The sequence below is a fragment of the Python bivittatus genome, unplaced genomic scaffold, assembly GCF_059951505.1.
Source record: "Python bivittatus isolate LINGU-HERP-01145 unplaced genomic scaffold, Pbiv_v1 ctg000200_np1212, whole genome shotgun sequence".
NCBI lineage: Eukaryota > Metazoa > Chordata > Lepidosauria > Squamata > Pythonidae > Python > Python bivittatus.
In genome coordinates this window covers 7,813,587-7,835,001 of record NW_028277040.1, presented here as the reverse complement: position 1 = coordinate 7,835,001, position 21,415 = coordinate 7,813,587, and the positions used below count along the sequence as shown (strand labels likewise).

Genomic DNA, 21,415 nt, shown 5'->3' with positions numbered 1-21,415 from the left:
TTACAAAAACTTGACTTGTCTCAATGAAGCCACAACCGATATTAACGCTGTATACTTCATTTAAGCTCCTTCCCAATGTTTATAAAATAGAATTAAAATTTATCAGGTGGTGCTCACGTACATGCAGGCTTCTGTGTGGCCATCTCACCAGAAGTCCTGCTCTTTCATCAGTCCCCAGGAAGATTAAGACCACTTCACAAGTTCACCAGGGAGGCAGCACTTAACGACCCACCTGGGGATGAGTGAGGGATTAGAAGTAAGACATCCACATTCCAAAGACTCTACTAATCACATCTCCTATTGTCCCTTCAAGGAGCCCATCATGTCAGTGAGAAACGCAGCCACCCTGGAAGACATTTATGGGGTCCTCCCTAACCAACTTTCTAGACTGAAGAAGCTGCTTGGGCAAGCAGCAAAACCTATCAAACCAAAAGAAAAGGAGTCCAGTTGCCATGACTCAACCTCCAGACAATTCCACCTGGATGACCGAGAATCCTCATCAACATATTGTAACACTGCAATTTGGGAATATATAAAGCAACTACAGCATTGTACTTGTGATTTTTTTTTTCTAGCAAAACTAAAGCCAAAGTCTTCAGCTGAACTATTACGGAATTGGTTCACTGGATGCTGTGGTATCTTTAAATAAATATGCATACAATTCTGCAATCTGCCATCCTGGCCATATTTATTCATAAATCAGTGCCATAAAAACTGCATCAGTATACCTAATCTCAGGGTAAATTGTATTAAAAAATTTTGATCCAAAATTGCCCCCCCCCCCCGAGTTCACAAGCTTAAGGCTGAGTGAGAGAAGAGGTCCAAAGCCCAAACAAAAACCAAATGGAAGAAGCATTTCGCATTTCTGGCATCTGGAGACCCCCGGGGCTGACGTGGGCTCTTAAGTCCCATCAGTTGCATAATATCTTATGCGTGCGTAGAAAGGAAGAGAGGGGGTCTTAACAATCCGAGATATAGGAAGGCCATGTTACTGGTGGACTTTACATTCTGGTCCTTTCAATCAATTGTATGTGGTTGGGGGGGGCAATCTTCCTGGAGCTATTCGCAATAGGTGACTCAGACGTCACGGGGGTGAGTAGGGCCCCACAATGATAAGCATCGATTCCCGCCCGAAAGATGGGGGGGGCATCTTTCGCAGTTTGCGGGCGAGAGAAAGGGAGGATTCACCCCGCTTCTTCCTGCTAGCAGCGCCACAGATCTCGGGCGCACGAGGGTCCCCCCTCACCTCAGTCACCCGAAATATCTCCGCCCCACTCCCGCTCACCCCTTAGACTGAGAGTGGACTTTTCTCCTCTTCAGGCGTATGCGATGCAACCAGCCGGAAGGCGAGAAGGTGGCCGCGAAAACGCTGCTGCCGTGGCGACGGCTGACTTGGGCAAGATGGTAGCAGCGACGGCTTCCTCCTTTGCACTTGCGCCCCTTCCTTTAAAAAAAGTCTGCTTTTGAAGAGGAAAGGGTAGGGAACGACGTCTGGCCTCGCTAAAACTCTTTTAAACCCGATAACGAAGTCGGCGTTACTTTGCTGGGTTTGAAGTAAAGAATTTGCCAATGGGAACGGCGCATGCCGGGCGCATCAGGACCCCACCAATATAGGCGGAAGCCTAATTTCCCGCTACATCGCTGAGAGGGTGGAGTTTCAAGACCAGGAAATTAGACTCGGTCTGAGCTCCACGGGTTTAGACTAGTTTTCTTTTCCGGAGAAACCTAGTTCATCGCGGCCGGACCGGGGTCCTCCGATCAATTAATCGCACGCGGTCGGTACCGAGCGTTTCGTACCGCGGCTGCTTCGACTGAACTCGGAGAAAGGACTTGGAGTTTCGGTGCGTAATATCGCTTCGCCGTAGCTGCCCCTTTTAGATCCCAACGCTAGCGAATTTTTCAGGAACCGGAGTCGAGCCATCAAGAGAGTTTGGGTGTCTTACTGAGAAGCGAAGAGAGGGGCTCCGCTTTCCTGGACCTCGCTGTTTGCGTCTTTCCTTTTCCAGCCATCACCCCTTCCCCCCACCACGCGCCCTCGGAAGCGAACAAGTGCGCAAAAGTTGAAAAGTTGTTGAAAAGTTCAGGTTGTAGAAAATACGCACGGAGAGCAGTTAAATCGAGCGCGTTGGGGGGCTGGGGGGAAGCAGCAGGGGCAGAAAGTTCGTAAAATGGCAATGGCGTTTGCTGAGAAGAAAAGGGAGTGGCTGTTCTGATTAAAAGTGGGGGGGGGGTTATCTAGAAGTTATTCCGCAAACACCTGGGCTTATAAAGCGTGTGAGGGGCCCTTCCTGGCCTACCATTAGCAGTTAATGAATAAGGTGACCGTTTTAATTGGTCCAAGCTGCAAACGCTTGCCCCAAAATGAAGGCATGAACTCATATCCTTTTAGGTGATGGGTGCCTGTTGTCACTGCCAGCATCCTCTTAAAAGTTTTGTTCTCTTTACGTGGACAAGTTCAAATAGATTTAGTGGGGTTTTTTTGTTACCCCAGCAGCTGCCTTGTCCTCATTGCTCAGAGGAATGTGATTATGAAAATTATGAAAATGAGTGCTGTTTTTAAAAACTAGATGGTCCGGAAGTCTGGAAAGCACCAAAGGAAGTGTGTAAGGCAGTGTTGTCCAAACTTGGCCACTTTAAGATGGGTGGACTTCAACTCCTAGAATTCCCCAGCCAGCATGGCTGGCTGGGGAATTCTGGGAGTTGAAGTCCACCCATCTTAAAGTGGCCAAGTTTGGACAACACTGGTGTAAGGGATATTGATGCCCATGGTTTCCAGGTTGTCTACCTTAAATTGTAAACTTACAAATTTTGTATTTTGTGAATGTTTTTATAGAAAATGATTAATTCCTCTCACTTAAGAACACTCCAGGCCCTGTTTTTGAGATAAGAGTCCCAAAACAAAGAGTTACCACTCCTTGACTGTAGTAATTGAATACAAATCCTCAAAAAAAATCCTAGAGAAGTAATGTTGCAAAATTGATCTGTAGAGGAATCTTGGTACCCTGTTGTAATGTTATATGCTGTGAAGTGGTTAACAGTGAACTTCCAAATAAATCTGGCTGAAGGTTGAGGCATTCACTCCACAGAAAGTAAAAACCATTGTACATTAGCTGGTGACCTATGAGTCTTACTGTGTAAAGAGTTGCCTCTTAACTTTCAAGTATGCTCCAACTTCTAATTGTTTTCTTGCCACTTTTTTTTTTTTATCTGCGCTCAGTCGTTACCGACTCTGCAGTGACTGCTTGGACGAGTCCTTGCAGTTTTCATGGCAATTGTTTCAGAAGTGGTTTGCCAGAGCCTCCTTCCTAGGGCAGAGCCCAGCTGGCGAGTGCAGGAGGCGGGGTTTCTGTTGCTTCGCGCCCTTTTTGGGCGCGCGTGGTTTTTCGCGCTTACCGGCAACTGCTCCCGACTCCTTTTTGCAAGGCGCCGCCAGCATTTTTCCTCCCACTGGAGTGAGAGTCCCCATTTATCTACTCACGTGAGTTTTCGAACTGTTGGGTTTACAGGAACTGGGGAGGAAACAGGAGTTCACCCTGCTAACGCGAAGGCTGGACTCGAACCGCTGAAGCGTCGACCATTTCTGGCTGGCAACTTTCAGTGTCATTAAGCCGCTGCGCCACCGCGTCCCCGTTTTCTTGCCACTAGTCCTGCAATATTAACTGTTCTACAGCAATGCATGCTACTCTGTGAAGAATCCTTGTGTTGAGAGTAAAAAAGGAATAGAATCACTTCATAAAACCATGTGCCAGCACACCCACATTCAGCAGTGCAGCAGAAGGTGACAACACATCTGGATTGCTTTGTTTGGATGTTTATGTAATAGAGTTTTACACCCAATTCTTGATTCATGCATAAAGACAAGCTAGTAATTTGTTAAAGAAAGAAAACTGAATTCTGGCTTATTCTTTCTCCTGACCGTAGGAAAGGAGAGGGGAATTATTCAAACCTACTGCTTCACATAGGTTTCTTTCTGCTCCTTCCCCTAATGCTAGTTATAGTTTAGTGCTAAATTATAGATTACTAATGTGTAGAAATGCTTCCAGTGCCTAAACAATGTAAAATGACTTCAGTTTGAAGTAGGATAGACAGGCAGAAGACTAGCAGAGTGCATCCATGAACACCAACTAGCAGTCAGGAGACACGAAAAAAAACCTCAATGTCTCAACACATAGACAGACTCAACCACAATTTCAGCTGGGAAACAGCATCCTAGACCAAGCTAAATCCAAAAACACAAGGGAATTCCTGGAAGCTTGGTCTTCAGACAAATCAGCCATCAACAGGCACATAGGGATAAACAATATTTACACACCATTCAAAAGAGACAATAAAAAGCTAAGAAGGACACACAAAGACCAGAACATATCCCCTCCAGCAGCCGACACCCAGATAAGCAGGGATTAACATCAGGCAAACAAGCAGAAAACAATACCCTAATCAAGGAACTACCAAGAAGAAAACCACACCCCCCACCAACACTGGCAGGGCAAGCTACTGTATTCAAACGGAGAAAACCCCACACTCACTTGCACTGATGATGTTACCTAGTTGGGTAATGAAACGTCTGCAAGCAAACAACCAAGCTCAGAGAGCACCAAGAACTCCACAGTTCAACTCTGAGCTACACATATTCTCTTCTATTGGTAGAACATACAATGGCCAGAAGCTTCTTGCAGCTCTTAAAAGCCGTGGTGAACTTCTGAAGTTGCAATGAAGGGGGAAATGATTAAATAGATGAATGGAACTAATCATATTTAACCATAGTTAAACAACTGTTATTTAGTTAAATAAAATTGATGTCACATTTTGATTTTGGCCATTTTGAAGTGGGGCCCTGGCATGTGCTCAGAGGCTAAGTGTAGTCCTAATTCCAAATAAATTGTACATTCCTGTTCTGTCATCATGTACTGGTAATCCAGGGGCATTTCTGCAAAGTGCTACAAGTTAGGGTGGCTGATTTCCAGTGGCATCTACAGCAACATATGCAAGGGGCGGGGCTTGCATTGTGATGCTATGTTTGCCATCTTACCTTTTTTGATACCCCCACCCCATCCCAGTGGATATCAGTGCTGATTTCATTACATGAAATTACATTACTTTACATAATGTTCAGAGAGCCAGTTTGGTGTAGTGGTTAAGGCGTCAGGCTAGAAACTGGGAGACTGGGAGTTCTAGTCCTGCCTGAGGCACAAAGTCAGCTGGGTGACCTTAGGTGGGCCGCCCTCTCTCAGCCCTGGGAAGGAGGCAATAGCAAACCACTTCCGAAAAACCTTGCCAAGAAAACTGCAGGGACTACCAGTCCAGGGAGTTGCCAGAAGTCATCACTGACTTGAAGGCATTCTCCCCACAAAAACCAAAACATAATACTCAGTACAGTGTAATTAACATTTCCAGGCATTGAAGGTGAAAGTAACAGGTCCTAGGTGAGCATCTCAATCTCCTCTCCACCCTTTATCTATTTCAGTACCTGAAGAAGACACACTCATCAATGGTGTAAAAAAGGGATTTTCAAACTTTTTCAGGCAGCAGAACCAGTTTTAAATAAAAATTCCTGGAGAAGTGTGTGGCTTAACTTCAGCTGAAGATGACACACTCAATGCCTTGCTTGTCCCCCAAGCTGCTATTTTTATCTATTATTGCCTGCTTCTCTGCATTTAATTCCCTTCAAAAGCAACTAAGAAATAAAATGTCCAGGAGTGGTGCTTCACAACAGACTAAAGCAATCAAAACTTTCCTACATGGAAGAGCTGAAAACAAGCAACTAGCAGCCCTCTTCCCCCTCCAGTGGAGAAGAGGTGGATAAGGCTGAGGTGCAGATTTCAGCCTTTGAGTTATCTTTTCATTCCACAGAGGACTCTTAACACTATCAAGCATTTATTTAAAGAATTCAAACAGGACCTGAAGCTGGAATGGGAGAAGTCCATGATTTCAGCAACGGAAGATTTATCCGGTTTGTCTAAAAGAATTGATAAGTTTAAGACTTATCAAAGAAAATGTCAGATATTGCTCAGACAGCTAGTCAACTCTACAATTTAAGTACTAAAAATGTCTCTAGCATAAAATATCTCTGACAGATGCAGAAGATTCTAACAGACAAAGCAACGTCTGTATTAGTGAAGAAGCGGAGAGTAACAACCTGATAGATAGAGTAACAAAACGTAATGATTTCCCAATCATTAAGTTTTGTAATGCTATGTCAGGTTGTAACTCTGTTGATAAAAAATGGGAAAAATTTCCCGTTTTTATTAACTTAATGTTGATAAAAATGGGAATTCTTTATAAGTGGGATTTCCATTCAAATTTATAATTTTGAATCCACAAGGAGTAGAGATAATTTCTTCTACTCAGAACTTGAATAAAATTCTGGCAGATTTGAAGAAGACTCCTCCTGATGCTGAAGGATGACTAAAGACACAGTGTAGATGGAAGATTATAGATAAAGGAAGATTCTAACTGAAGCAAGAGTAAAAGGGGGAAAATAACAAAACAAACTCTTTATACTGATCAATTAAAGATCTTCCATAGTATATAAAAAAATAACTTGCCTTAGGACTTAAGAAAATATACAGTTGATTTATTAAGACAAATATATACTTTATTGGATGGGGAGGGGGCAAGGGAACAACCAAACACTACCCCATTTAGACCATGAAGGGGTTCAGAGTGATCCCTTGTGAATCCCTCTATCCCACTCCTCTAAGATTGAATTGGGGTGATAGTGGTGCTTAGGGAGGGGAACATAGATATTAAGAACTTAGGGATCATTGTAAGGGGAGGATGTGTGGGTGAAGATGGATATGATGAGGGTTAAGAGCTTAGGAAAGTATTAAAGAAACTAGGAAAATTGGGATGGAGAATTTAATGCTAGTAGGAGAATTGGACATAAACACAGGGACCTCTCAGTGGAAAGTGGACATCCTAAAGTGCAAAACAAAGTACTTGCAATACTCTTTTACATTGATCTTATTAATGTGGCCTAGGGCTTGGTTACTTGAGGGACCGCCTGTCTCCCATAGTATCTGCCTCCCCTATTTGATCTGGCAAGTTGGTGTGCTCCAGGTTCCTTTGATTAAACAATGCCATCTATCAGGACCTTGGAAATCTGCCTTCTCTGTAGCAATGCCTGCCCTCTGGAATGAGGTTCCCCCCTGAGATTTGGGTGACCCCCACCCTGCTGGTGTTTCACAGGAACTTGAAGACCTGGCTCTTCACCCAGGCCTTTGGCAAGGGTGAGTGAAGCCCACCTTTGAACTATGTAGGTTTATTTCTTTTGTTTCCATCCAGTTTTTGTCACTCTTTCCATCTTACTCTCCATTTTTGTCGTCGTATATTTTTAAATGTTTTTTATCTGTAACCACTCAGAGTTGTTGGGAGTCGACTGGCATATACATTTAATAAATAGTTATTATTACAGACTCAGTGACTGACACACACAGGAAATTACGAAGCCAATCAAATGGCTTCACATATTATTCAAATAGACATCTTATTCCAAAAATTACTTCTTATTACATGATGTACCAATTTCTAAATCGCTCGTAGGCTTAATCCAAAAAGTGGCAATAGCACCTATTCTTCTATCTGACCAGAATGTTTAGAACTAAAACCCGTTTTGTTTTACATTGTAGGAGGAGAATCATGCTAGGCTATGGTGGCAAAAAGAAGGCGTCTGGTAGTGCCTTTTCTGGCTAATAAACTTTATTAAAAGGCATAAGCTTTTGTGAACTACAGCTCACTTCATCAGATACATAGAGTGGCTAGACTGATGTAAGGTTTAAATTGGGATAAAGGGAGGAGGAGGCAATTTGGTTATGCAGATGCAGGTTACAATGCCAGTTAATGCCATTTGGAGGTTTGGATTGAAGTATGATGTGAATGATCTTCAGCTCTTACTCTTATCTCCATCGATTTGTCCCAAACTCTTGTAACAGTGCCTGCAGGAAATTTGAGAATGGATCAGGTTAAAAAGAAAGACTTAAGCAAAAAAAAAAAAAATGTGGAGGTGCTATGCAGAGGGCACCTGATCGTTATGAATGGAGGTTTACAACCAGCCTTAAGTGGGGTTGCACTCCCTGTGAAGGATCAAATGAGCAGACCAGAACTCTGCACCAGCTAGGGAAACTTAAGTTCTTACAGGGGCCCAAAGTGCTTTTTGTTGGGTTAGAAGATCATGGCTGGTACAGCATGCTGTCTTTTGGGAGAGGACAAGGCTTTTCTTGGTGACTCATGCGCTATTGAAGTGAAGCATGAGCTAGTGCAGTGTACTCTAGAGCAGTGGTTCCCAAACTTTTCTATGTCCCACACCCGTAGGAAATGTTTGATTAATCTTTGCACCCCCTACAAAAATAATCTCACATCTGAAGATGTGATGCTCAAGGCACACTGGCAGCTGGCTGAGTGATAATTTGTGACTCATCACTGAGGGACACAAGCCACTCTTTGTCACACACCCTGAAATTCTATTTCGCACCCTCTGGGGTGCAGGCACCCTTGCTCTAGGGGCATCTACCTTTTAAATTAATCATTTCAGTAGGTGCAGGATGAAGCTATAAGAGAGTACATAGATTTAGGCCATCTGATGATGTGATTGACAACTATACTGAACCAGTTCCATTGCTTACTTGTGCATTACCAGCCCCCATGGAGAGCTGTAATTGCCACTTTTAAATCTTAAACAGCTTGGACCAGGTTACTTGAAAAATAACTTTCATCTATGACTGCCAAGCCACACTTGAACATACAGTCAGGTCCAGAAATATTGGGACATCGACACAATTCTAACATCTTTGGCTCTATACACCACCACAATGGGTTTGGAATGAAACAAACACAGTGTGCTTTAACTGCAGACTGTCAGCTTTAATTTGAGGGTATGTACATCCAACTCAGGTGAACGGTGTAGGAATTACAACAGTTTGCACATGTGCCTCCCACTTGTTAAGGGACCAAAAGTAATGGGACAATTGGCTTCTCAGCTGTTCCATGGCCAGGTATGTGATATCCCCTCAGTACCCCAATTACAATGTGCAGGTAAAAGGCCCAGAGTTCATTTCAAGTGTGCTATTTGCATGTGGAATCTGTTGCTGTCAACTCTCAAGATGAGATCCAAAGAGCTGTCACTATCAGTGAAGCAAGCCATCATTAGGCTGAAGAAACAAAACAAACCCATCAGAGAGAAAGCAAGAACATTAGGCGTGGCCAAAACAACTGTTTGGAACATTCTCAAAAAGAAGGAACGCACCGGTGAGCTCAGCAACACCAAAAGACCCGGGAGACAACGGAAAACAACTGTGGTGGATGACCGAAGAATCCTTTCCCTGGTGAAGAAAACACCCTTCACAACAGTTGGCCAGATCAAGAACACTCTCCAGGAGGTAGGTGTATGTGTGTCAAAGTCAACAATCAAAAGAAGACTTCACCAGAGTGAATACAGAGGGTTCACCACAAGATGTAAACCATTGGTGAGCCTCAAAAACAGGAAGGCCAGATTAGAGTTTGCCAAACGACATCTAAAAAAGCCTTCACAGTTCTGGAACAACATCCTATGGACAGATGAGACCAAGATCAACTTGTACCAGAGTGATGGGAAGAGAAGAGTAAGGAGAAGGAAAGGAACTGCTCATGATCCTAAGCATACCACCTCATCAGTGAAGCATCGTGGTGGTAGTGTCATGGCGGGGGCATGTATGGCTGCCAGTGGAACTGGTTCTGTTGTATGTATTGCTGATGTGACTGCTGACCAAAGCAGCAGGATGAATTCTGCAGTGTTTCGGGCAATATTATCTGCTCATATTCAGCCAAATGCTGCAGAACTCATTGGACGGCGCTTCACAGTACAGATGGACAATGACCCAAAGCATACTGCAAAAGCAACCAAAGAGTTTTTGAAGGGACAGAAGTGGAATGTTATGCAATGGCCAAGTCAATCACCTGACCTGAATCCCATTGAGCATGCATTTCACTTGCTGAAGACAAAACTGAAGGGAAAATGCCCCAAGAACAAGCAGGAACTGAAGACAGTTGCAGTAGAGGCCTGGCAGAGCATCACCAGGGATGAAACCCAGCGTCTGGTGATGTCTATGCGTTCCAAGCTTCAGGCTGTGATTGACTGCAATGGATTCGCAACCAAGTATTAAAAAGGGAAAGTTTGATGTATGATTATTATTCTGTCCCATTACTTTTGGTCCCTTAACAAGTGGGAGGCACATATGCAAATTGTTGTAATTCCTACACCGTTCACCTGAGTTGGATGTACATACCCTCAAATTAAAGCTGACAGTCTGCAGTTAAAGCACATTGTGTTTGTTTCATTCCAAATCCATTTTGGTGGTGTATAGAGCCAAAGATGTTAGAATTGTGTCGATGTCCCAATATTTCTGGACCTGACTGTAGCTGTATGACCAAGATGGAGAGGATTTATTAAGCAATGACTGGGGAAACACACTGACCTTTGGAATAGATCAGGGGACTATAGGTTCTCAAAAGATACCAGATGAAACATTGGCTTTCTTCAGTTTTGTCTTATGGTATTGTTGTAGGTCAAACTGAAATGGTTTGATTATTTTAATGTTTATTTTCTTTTATGCCTTTGAGTCAGTTTTGACTCCTCGCGACTCCTTGGACAAATCCATGCAGGTTCTTTGGCAATATTTTTCTAAAGTGGTTTGCTCTTGTCTTCTTCCTAAGTCTGAGAGAGAGTGCTTGGCCAAAGGTCATCCACCTAACTACGTGCCTCACGTGGGACTGGAACTGATAATCTCCTGGCTTTTAATCCAGAACCTTGAACTATTGTGCCAAACTGGCTGTCAAATATATATTTGACTATGTATTTTACTGCGGCTGATGTTTAAATTTTTAATACTGTTCTTACTAATGTCTACTTTTTGTTTAGAAATTTCTTATTTGAGACTTGTACTTTTATTCATTCTTGGAGGACTATTTTAATCTTTAAATGCGATAAAATGTAATCAGATTAAGATCATAACTAACTTTGTGGAATAAATAGATAGAACTTCCTATGACCAGCAAGCAGTGATCAATATGCAGGAGGCCTCCTTCTCACAATGGGTTCATTTTATAGGTGTTGTATAGGCAATTCTTCACCTGCATCTTTTTCTATCTGATTCTTGCTTTCATGTGGATTGGCGTTCATGTTGTGCTGGGACTTCAAACCACAATTGGTGCTATTTAATGGTTAGTTATTTTGACAAATGGTTGAATTATGTCACAGGATTTTATGTATTGTATGTTGGCTATCTTTGAAAATGACTTCTTAACCAAATAGATGCCAGTACCAATGTTTTAGTGAAATAGTTCATAAAAAATACAGAGGTAAAAATGAATTGAAGCCATTCCTTGCATTATTGCTATGCCCAGAGAATACCTTGAGGAATAACATCTGCTGCAGCAGATACACCTTAAGAAGGAAAGCTCTGATAATGTAACAGTCATAGGATATATTTGACTTCTTTAGTATATATATGTGTGTGTGTGTGTGTGTGTGTGTGTGTGTGTGTATGTCAAAACCAAAAATGTTCTAGCTTTTGGTAATGTTACCACACTGCAAAAAAAATAATATGGCTTATCTGTTCTCCTCCTTCCCCTTATTTGATCCTTTGCTGAATTATTTAATTTTAGTTATATTGATGTTATTTGCTATAACTGTTGCTCTTACTAGTAATTTTTTGTGCAGAAGTGTTTGCTTTTTTTTTGTTTGGTTGGAAGAGAATTTGTGAGTGTGTATGTTCCATGGACTTGGACTCTTTTTTTAACCACTACCTTGCTTCTAATAGTTTAGCATTATTTCTTTTCCCTTGTTTTAGAGATTTTAGCTCCTAAGAAAATCTTTCCTCATGGCTGACAACGGCAATGTGATATTTCGCCAGCAGCTACTATCAGTTGATGAAAACTTAGGGAAGGAAGATGTAGAAGATCTGAAATTTCTCTGTTCTGATTTCATCCCATTAAAGAAGCTGGAAACAGTGACATCAGCCCAGGATATTTTCCAGTTGCTCATCAATAAAGACTTGGTGAACAGGGATGATACTTTTCTCATAGCAGAGCTTCTCTACATGATTAAGTGTAACTTTCTGCTCCAGAAACTTGGTTATACCAAAGAGATTGTTCAAGAACATCAGCCTAAAAGAGGAAAGGTATCTGGATATCGGTGAGTTTTCCAAATAGGAATATAACTTCTCCTTAAAAAGCATTGATTATCTCCCTTCTGAATGGGTACCAAGCATTTTCATCATTTATTTATTTATTTATTTGGACCCTATCTCTAAATAAACACTATCACAGTTCATTGTCCAAAATTGCAGAAGCTTAAATTGAGATGGTAGGCCAGGTGCTAAGGATGAATGTATAACCTTAAATAAAAAGAATTAGCTTACATTTTTAGATTTGTCACACAGACAGATGCTGTATGAAATAGCAGAAGAGCTCACAAAGGATCAGGTGAAAAGTGCCGCTTTTCTTCTGAAGGACCATCTCCCAAAGAAGCAGTCTACTATGGTGAGTAAACACAAAGATTAATAAACAAACAATAAACATCAAACACATTAAAAGAACACCTGCCAAAAATCTAATTAAAGCAAGAATAATAAAATAAATCCTAAAGTTAAATGAGATTTAAAAACAAATCTATTTCCCTAAGGAAAGAGTGTTATAGTTGTGTTGTCAAGAGCAAGAAGGACTATCCTTAGCCCCTGCTATGGGAGGGGCCTTCACACAGCCCCCCTGAATATACACAAATTTTGAGAAAATCTTAGAAGGTTGAAATTTTCTGAGATGCACTCTACATGTCCAGAAAAGCTATGTCTGCAAAATTCTAGAGACTGGCTTAGGCCTGTGCTGTTTAGGAGGTTTTGATTTTGGTTGAAGAAACATAGGAAGTTGTGTTTGGTTGATGACAGAGATTGACTGAAGATGTGGAAAGACTTGATGACTCAGAGTGGGATAGAAAGCACATCTAAAGCTATAACTACTGCACTGATTTTTCTCTCCCAGTCGGCTCTGGAGTTGCTGACTTCCCTGGAGAAGAAAAGCCTTCTAAAGGAGTCTGACCTGAGTATTCTTGAAGAAATCTGCCAGAGGATAGCACCTCACCTCCTGAAGAAAGTAGTGACGTACAGACAAACAAAAGGTGTCTAATTTTGAAAAGCACTGCTTATCAAATCCACTGAAGCATAGTACTTCTAAGGAACTTACCTGCAATTGCAAGTAACTGCAACTGCAATCTATTTGTGGGTATCAGTCTTTTGTACAAGTCACCATGGTGCTTGACAGAGGACTTAAGAGCCAAGCCAACATGGGTTTAAGTACACCCTCCGTTTCCTTTGAAGTGAGGAATGTGGAACATAACCTATTTCCTGCCTTCCCTTTCCTTCTTTAAACCCTGTACTCTGCTGGTTAGAGATGTCTTTTCTCTGAAGACTCACTTCACGTTTCAAGAGAAAAAGAGCATAAAGGAGCAGAGAATGGTGAAGGGAGGCAGGGAAAGAGCCTGGCTTTACTCCATTCCTCCATATGTTCCATGCCATATCATGTAATAAATGAACAGGCAAAAATATGTTTATTGAGTGCAAGAGTATGTGATTTGGGACCTTTTTCTGGTTTGCCCCCGATTTTAAATAAACCATGTCACAGCTAACCTGCAATTCCTATTGACTATGGGTTAGCTAAGTGGCTTTGAACTAGTTCCTGACCTCACCTCTTGGCATATAGAAGAGAAATGTTGATCTGTAATTAAAGTTGCCATCAATATTTTCTAACTTGTATGAAAAACCCTTATCTGATGTAAAAATCTTCAGGGGGAGTACTGATCGAGAGGCCAGGAGAGGACTTTCTTTAGACAGGATGCTTAAGAGCTGATTCTGCCTGGATGGGATAGCATTGCCAGGAGAAGAGATTAAGGGAAGGGTGATGGAAAGAAAGGAACCTCACTTTTCTTCTTCCTCTTTCCTCTCCTCACCTGGTTGCTCTTGTGCTCCTGTTGGTTGATTGCAGGTGGCCTTTGGAAAGCTCTATTGTGGCCTGTCGTAGATGGTTTTGTTGTCTCTCCCCTTGCAGCAAGATGAATTTAAGCATTTCCTAAGCTGACTAATGTTGAATTTGCCCTATTAGTCCCTCTTTGCCAGGGCATCTTGAGGATTGCTTGGATAAAACATATAACATTTGAATTATCTTGTTAAAATGGTTATTTATCTATTTAGTCATTTATTCATTCATCACATTTATATAGCGCCCATCTCACATATGTGACTCTGGGCAGTGTGCAATAAAAACAGACTGTAAAAAACAAACATTAAAAATTATACCATAATAAAAACTTATAAAAAATAACAAAACCATTAATATTAATTTAAAAGACTAGGAGAGAGCATCTTGACATTATGTACAGTGTAGCCATCTCACCAGTTCTCCACTTCCCTGAGTTCCTCAAGCTTGTTGACATAGCCATGTCTTAAGGGACTTCCAGAAGGTTGGCAGGAATGGGCCAATCTCACCTCAGGGGAATGATGTTGGATGAAATGTACGAAAGTGTTGTTATTTCTATATTTTTTTACTGCTATCTTCAGACCACTGCCATCTTTCTGGAACCTTTTTTTCCTTCTATGCAAAGAGTTGCATTAAAAAAAAAACACATTCAAAAATGCAACCACAAGAGAGCCATGAACAATAACAGTCTAACTACAGCCTATTTTTAAGTACTTGCCGGCAGTTAAGGCAGTTGTGAAGCATAACCTGAATATTCTACTGACTGATTCAGTTATATTGTTACAATAATAAAAGAAGGAGAATGGCATTGCAAAAGAGTTTCCCACAAAACTGGGGGAGATTCCATTATTGAGCTATTCCATTCTAGCAAAAATTACCACTTTCTGAAGCATAGTTTAATAAGGGATGTATTTTGAAGATTACCATTTACTTCTCCAGGTATCAGAAATTGTATTTTGAAACTAGTAGTTAGCATGGAGTAGAATCAGTGTTCAAAGCTGAGGGGTGCTGAAGAATTCCGTTCAGTTTGTTCATTGTCAACTGACTTCTAGTGCTTTAAGAACCAACTCAGCGTCCTTAAAAAATATTTAGTACTTATCTGAAAAACAAAAAGTGCACTTCTTCCAAATCATTTTATTAACTGTTGCCTTGTATTGCCTTATCAAGGAATCAAAGAAATTGTGCCCTCTTCTGTTCGTGGCTTTAACAAACCAACTTTTGGAATCACTTTACTCCAGGTATGCCTTAGGAAATGTTGTCCGTTTGTACAGAGCAGCCTTTCTCAACATTTTTACCCAGAGGTTACTTACCCTTGAAATAATGTTCAGATCTCAGGGACCCCCTGCGTAATTCCATCAGTGTGAGTGTTAGCATTGTGTGGCACACAAAATTCAAAAAACATTTTTCCCCCATGATCTCTCTTGGAACCCCGAGCAAAGGGACAGGCCAGCAGCTACATTGCAGCACATAAAAACTCCGACTCTTTAAGTGCTAGTGTTGCATGATGCACAACATTTAAAAAATGCTGGGTTTTTTTTCACAATCTCTTATGGATCAGCTAGCAACCTCTCACAGAACCCCAGTTGAGACATAGAGTGTTTCATAAGCTTTCTGTCAAGTCCACGATGTCCCAGTTCTGAAGCATTCTCACGCAACCAGGCTTGGGTCAGATAAATACTTCTTTATTAAGAGGTACATGTAGCTTGTAAACAGAACATTGCTAAAACTAACGCCTTGGGTAAACCTCCCTCTATTTATCCCCCCTCCCCTTATTGCCTGGCGTCGTGACTCCTCTTCACCGTTGTTGACCTCTCTCCTTCCTCCCCAAGCCTCTTCCGGGCTCTTTGGGCCCCAGCTGCCTGGCCGGCAATCAAGCCAGTCTAAGTTGCCCATATATGGTTAAGCTGCTTCCCAACTCCCATTACATCCATTAACAGCCACCACCCCCCAAGGTACAAGTGGCAGAAACAAATCAATCCAACTCCCAACGAATGCAATACAATGGAAAACAACAACAGTTGGGTGATGCAGGTTCTGACACTTTCTGAAGGTAGGCTGGTAGGCTGGTATGGGAAGGGACACTCCTTCAGGTGTTCGTTCCCAGATGATTAGTTATAGGGACTCTCAAGTGCTGCTGCTTACTTAGTAGTTTTGATGTCTCCATTATTTTCTCTCTGATTATCTTAGTTTTTTTTTTTTTTTCAAATCACTAATAATCTTTTATTTAATTTTTGGGTTCTGCACTTCTTGCTTCTCTGCTTCACTAATAGTCTTCAATAAATAAAACTTCCCAAAACTACCTCTTCAGCCAGCTTCTACCAGCCTTCTGTTTCCTAGAGGGAAGGAACATTAAGAATCCCCAGGTGATGAGAGCAATTGTACTGGTGGATTGTATTTACTTGGAAAATAATTACCACTTGGTATATGACATCAGATATATTACCTAGAATGTATAAAGGTGCTTCAAATTTATGTTGGAAATGTGAACAACAAGAAGGATCATTTTATTATGCTTGGTGAATGTGTAAAAAAGCTAGAAAATTTTGGGCTCAAATACATTCAGTGATTCAGAGGATTTTAAATATTAATATTCAATTGAAACCAGAACTTTTCCTCCTGGGACTGATAGATAAACAGAAAAGAGCCATGGAACATTGTTTTTATATATGAGAATTGCAGTGAGATTATTGTATGTACAAAGATGGAAAGATTTGGCAATACCTGCAAAGGAGGAATGGTTGGTAAAGATGATAGAACTTGCTGAAGTGTCTAAATTGATTTGCTTGATCAGAGGAAAGAGTGTCTACATTTATCAGTGACTGGAAATCCCATGTGGACTTTTTGCATAAAAAAGAAAAAATGAGTTTGAGATTTATGGTTTTGATGATTACAGGATAGACTATAGAAAGAAGAGAGACTTGATGGAACCTTAGAGAGAGAGGTTAAAATATAATTATACTTATAACTGCTGTGAAGAAGATCGGAAGCCACTTCTTTATATCTTTTTTTATATCTTCTTTTTTCTACTTTTCTTTCTTTTTCTTGTTTAATTTCCTCTTTTCTTTTTTGCACTTCTAGCTTTTTCTTTAATTTCTCCCTTTCTCTTCTTTCTCACTCTACTTCAGTTAGTATTAGTTCTTACTACAGTTGTTAAAACTTTCAATAAAAAATTATATATATATACATCAGAAAAATAATTAACACTAGTCTGGACTTGATTGTGGGCAAATGAGAAGATACTTGACAGTGAGTTCAAAGAGGAAGAGGTTTTTTTTAAAAAAATCCATCTGATAAATAGAGGCCATGCTGCATCCTATATCGCGGCAGTATTTATGTTCCAGTGTGTATTAGAGGAGTTGGAGTGTCCAATATTTTGACCCTTATTAAAGGATACCAAAGTTGGTCATTCTGATTTAGACAAGTATCTTTTCTTCTTTCTTCTATTGCTCTTCTCTGTCTGCCTGTCTTCTTAGATCTCTTTGTGGCTATTATTTTGTTTAATAGAAGGTACCAATTTGTGATCGTATTTTAATGTTCTGCCTCGCTTTTTCCTTTTAAAAGGCTACAACTAGTATAGATTAAAACTTGCATCTGGAGGAAATAGATAAGAGATTGGTATTATGATGAAAAAGATAGAAGTGAAATGGAACAAAGAATATTTACAAATAATCCGGGTCCTATCATCCTTGATCTTGTTCCTTTTCCTGGTCAGACTTTTAGAGTATTTGCTAGTAAAATTTTAGCCCAGTTCTGATTTAGAATGCAATCTTGTACACAATTACATGGTGGTAGGCTATTTAAACTCAAAGATGGCATTCTTCTGAATAGATATGCCCAGAGATACCTCATTTTAATTATTCTTTTTGTTTCCTATGCAGGATCCCGTTCAGCCAAAGAATCATGGTAAGTAGTTTTGTACTGAACTGAAATGTTCTGGTTTTTCTAATCAGCCCTTTAGATTTAAGTTTTTGGCAAAACTTTCTTGCCATTTATCTCAGCATTGCAAGGTGTCCTGTATGCTCAGTCATAGGTCCATCAATGTTTGTGCCAAGAAAAGAGAAATACAGTTCCTTTTACCAGTACGCTGGTAGAATGTTCACCAATCTTTTGTTCTAAAGAGTTATTTGAATAATGTAGTGTTGCAACCAGAATGCTTTCAGTTCTGCTTTCTATATACAGTCCTGGACAGACTAGAAATATAACCAGAGGTCCCTTTCAATGTTTATTTTCTCATAGTGGCTGTGAAGGTAATAGGCTGGGATAGGGCATTGAAAGAAAATAGGAACCTGAGTTTGGAAATAACAATAAGCTGTAGTTAATATAAAATTTGCACACATTGGCTACAAACTGTTGTTTTATTTTGGAAGTTGCAGGTTCCGCCATTCAAATGAACTGCATTTTGCCTGAATCAGCCATGGGAAAATATTATGCAGAAAATCAGCTAGTGCCTGACGTAAAGCTGCTTGTACAGCTCCTCAGGCAAGCAGTAAAAATAAATGGTAACATATTAATTTTCCTTTTCTTCTTTTGATACCCTTACACTGAAGAATTTGGGAGCCTGGAAGAGCATGTTGGAAGTTTTCATTCTTTAGCTGTAAATCAAGGTTTGTGTAGAAGTTTTCTATGAGTGAAGTTTTTTATTCTGCTTAACTGTAGTTTTAAGGTGAATAGCTGCTCTGGTTGGATTTGAATTAAGCTAGAAGTTCTTCAAACTTCACCATAGTAGAATACAGAAACATATCCAGTGTTCTTCCCATCCTGGGCATAGAAGAAATGAGGGGGGAACTATACAGGGCCTTAAGATTCTTGTTAGAGGATCTGGGAAAGGAAAGAAGTGAAAAAGGTTCCCTGTTTTTAATCTTTCAAAGAGCCTTTTGTTAGAGTGAGATGTGAGGTTTGTACACTTGCCTGGTGCCCTCATCAAAGCATTGTGAACTGCCAAAAGTCACGAGAAGTGGGAGAATTCTTATATCTGTTAAACAAACAAACAAATGTTTGTGCAGTTCTGCTCAAAGGATCTTTTAAACAATCAATTATACATTAATATTACATTTTTCACACTGGAGTCACTCTGACATCAAGCAAAGTTATCAATTAGTTATTGGCTTTCTCCACGCTGTCAGTGCTTAGTATTGGAGCTGCCATCCCTATTTTATGGGCAAGCTGTCTGCCAGTCAGGAAAGAAAGAGAATATTGGCCCCCCAAATATATTTCATTGAAAGAAACCAAGGGAAATCAGTTATCAGTCTTTTTGTGGGAATACTTTCATTATTATCTAGAGTATTCCACTCTCCAAAGATTAAATGGAGATAAGATAAATCTTTTTCAAGTCTGTGTAAGTGTTTCTTTGTAATTTTTTTAGCTGTCAAGGCAGAACCTGTATCTGATCCCTCAGGACGGAGCTTACAACAAACTGTCGGGAACGATGAATCAAATGCTGCAACAGAGGTTTGTATCTTCTAAATTATTTCTTGAGTATCCCAATCAATCAGTATACATAGTGGCATAATGTTTATCCCAAACCTAGTTGTTTAGTATATTTTATGTTGACCAGTCCTTAACTTTTAAATGTCCATTTCAGCATGGTGGACAACATGAAGTCCTTCAGATATTATTGAACTTCAGTTCTCATCAGACCCAGAAAGCAAGTCTAATAGCCAGGGTTCATGAGAATTGTAGTCCAACAACATCAGACCATCTGTTGCTCTCCCCACCTTGCCGCAGCTTTGTTCATTTGCTTTATATGTGAGGACCTGACACCAGTGTGGCTATAGCTATATCTCCAACTCAGGCCTCTTTTCTAAAAGCAATCAGAGTAAGCTAGATTCACTAGAGAAGGGATGACTCTGAGGTGGTTGGTCCTTCAAAAAAAAAATTATCCAATTTGCAGATTGTAATAGTGATGTTGATTTTAAAGACGATGTATTTTGCATGCTAGATGTTGGTGGCAAATATTGGAGTGCAAAGCCTGTAATTAAAAGCGGGGAATTGAAAGTCACCAATGTTACGATATGATATTGGACCAGATAGACCTTTGGTCTGACTTAGCAGGACCGCTGTCAAATCCTAGTTCATTTTCCAGAAATTGAGGAAGGAAGTTGGTGTAGACCAGGCTGTCTCAATCAAAGAACATCTTGTTAGGGTTCCAGATACTGTTGCAAAACAGCTGAAGCTCATTGATATTTAAATGGGTCTATAGCTGTCAACCCTATAAGACAGGACAGACCAAGAAAGCAATGCCATATAGGTAATAATAAACTATATTTTATATAATAATATAAATATTTACAAGAATAAACTACTTTTATTGGAACAGCTTTAGTAACAGAATCTTGCAAGTCTGAATGTGCTTCTCCCCTCCCACCTTTTATCTTTGTGTGAATTAGGGAGAGGCCTGTCTGAGATATTTCCTCAAATTAGTTTCTTGGACTGGACTGAAGCCACGCTTGTCTGATCGTTGCCTTAGTAGAGCCTCTTCCTCTTGTCCTTCAAGCCATTCCCTGTGCTCTCTACAATAGTTTTCAGTGGAATGCCAATATTATGAAGACCTTACAAACCAAAATCTGATACTCTTTTCCTGTCCTTCGTTCTACAGAGGTCATCTCAGTATAAAATGGATGGGCGGTGCAAAGGATATTGCCTCATTATTAATAATGTCAATTTTGAGGGTGGTCTCAGAAGAAGGAGTGGATCTGAGAAAGATGCCAGTAAGTGGCTTAAAGCAATGCTTATACTGGGGTGTCCCCTTTCTTTTTTTAATTGCTTGCACATCTTTCTGTAAAATGCTTTAACTTTACAGAGCAGCAAATGATTACTAATCTGTACTTTTTATGTGGTTTCAGGCTGTAAAAACGTTTTAATTTTTGTTGTTGTTGCCTGTGTCTAGATTTTTAAGATTTGTATTTAATTTTATTTTTAAACTACCACTTTATCCCACAGAAAGTGGCAGGCTAGGGTTTTATCATTTAGAGATGATTAGCTTGATGAAGATAAACAAATAGAATTGAGGTATCTACAGCTGAAAATAAGTTGCAGTTTTCATGGATTGGAGCAATCACGTTGCAACTTCCACATTAACCTTGTGGAAAGGAAGAGAGTGGCAATTCTTTTTCCAACAACTTTTTCATAACTTACTACAAGTAGTCCTCACTCACTGACCGCAATTGGGACTGGCAACTCCATCGCTAAGCGATGTGGTCGTTAAGTGAAAAGTCATGTGACTGCCCGACTTACAATATCAGTGCCAGCTGCAGTCGTTAAGCGAATCACACAGGTCATTAAACACAACATCATGTGACCACAACTTGCAACTTCTTGCTGGCTTTCCCATTGACTTTGCTCATTGGAAGCTGGCTGTGAAGTGCACAAATGGCAATCACGTGACTGCGGGACACTGACTGTCATAAATGCACGCTGG

At 40.5% G+C, this 21,415-nt stretch overlaps 1 protein-coding gene across 1 annotated transcript in view; it reads left to right on the top strand.

Moving 5' to 3' along the window:
* The first annotated feature begins 1,657 nt into the window (after positions 1-1,657).
* The window catches only part of CASP10 (caspase 10), a 32,208-nt gene continuing 12,450 nt past the window's right edge, over positions 1,658-21,415 (top strand). Inside the window, exons 1-9 of the mRNA XM_088135660.1 lie at positions 1,658-1,841; positions 11,823-12,166; positions 12,414-12,513; positions 13,009-13,144; positions 15,166-15,236; positions 17,877-17,901; positions 18,546-18,602; positions 19,361-19,446; positions 20,594-20,705. Of these exons, the coding sequence (XP_087991786.1) occupies positions 11,853-12,166; positions 12,414-12,513; positions 13,009-13,144; positions 15,166-15,236; positions 17,877-17,901; positions 18,546-18,602; positions 19,361-19,446; positions 20,594-20,705 (901 nt within the window). The 5' untranslated portion in view covers positions 1,658-1,841; positions 11,823-11,852. The remainder of the gene's footprint in view (positions 1,842-11,822; positions 12,167-12,413; positions 12,514-13,008; positions 13,145-15,165; positions 15,237-17,876; positions 17,902-18,545; positions 18,603-19,360; positions 19,447-20,593; positions 20,706-21,415) is intronic.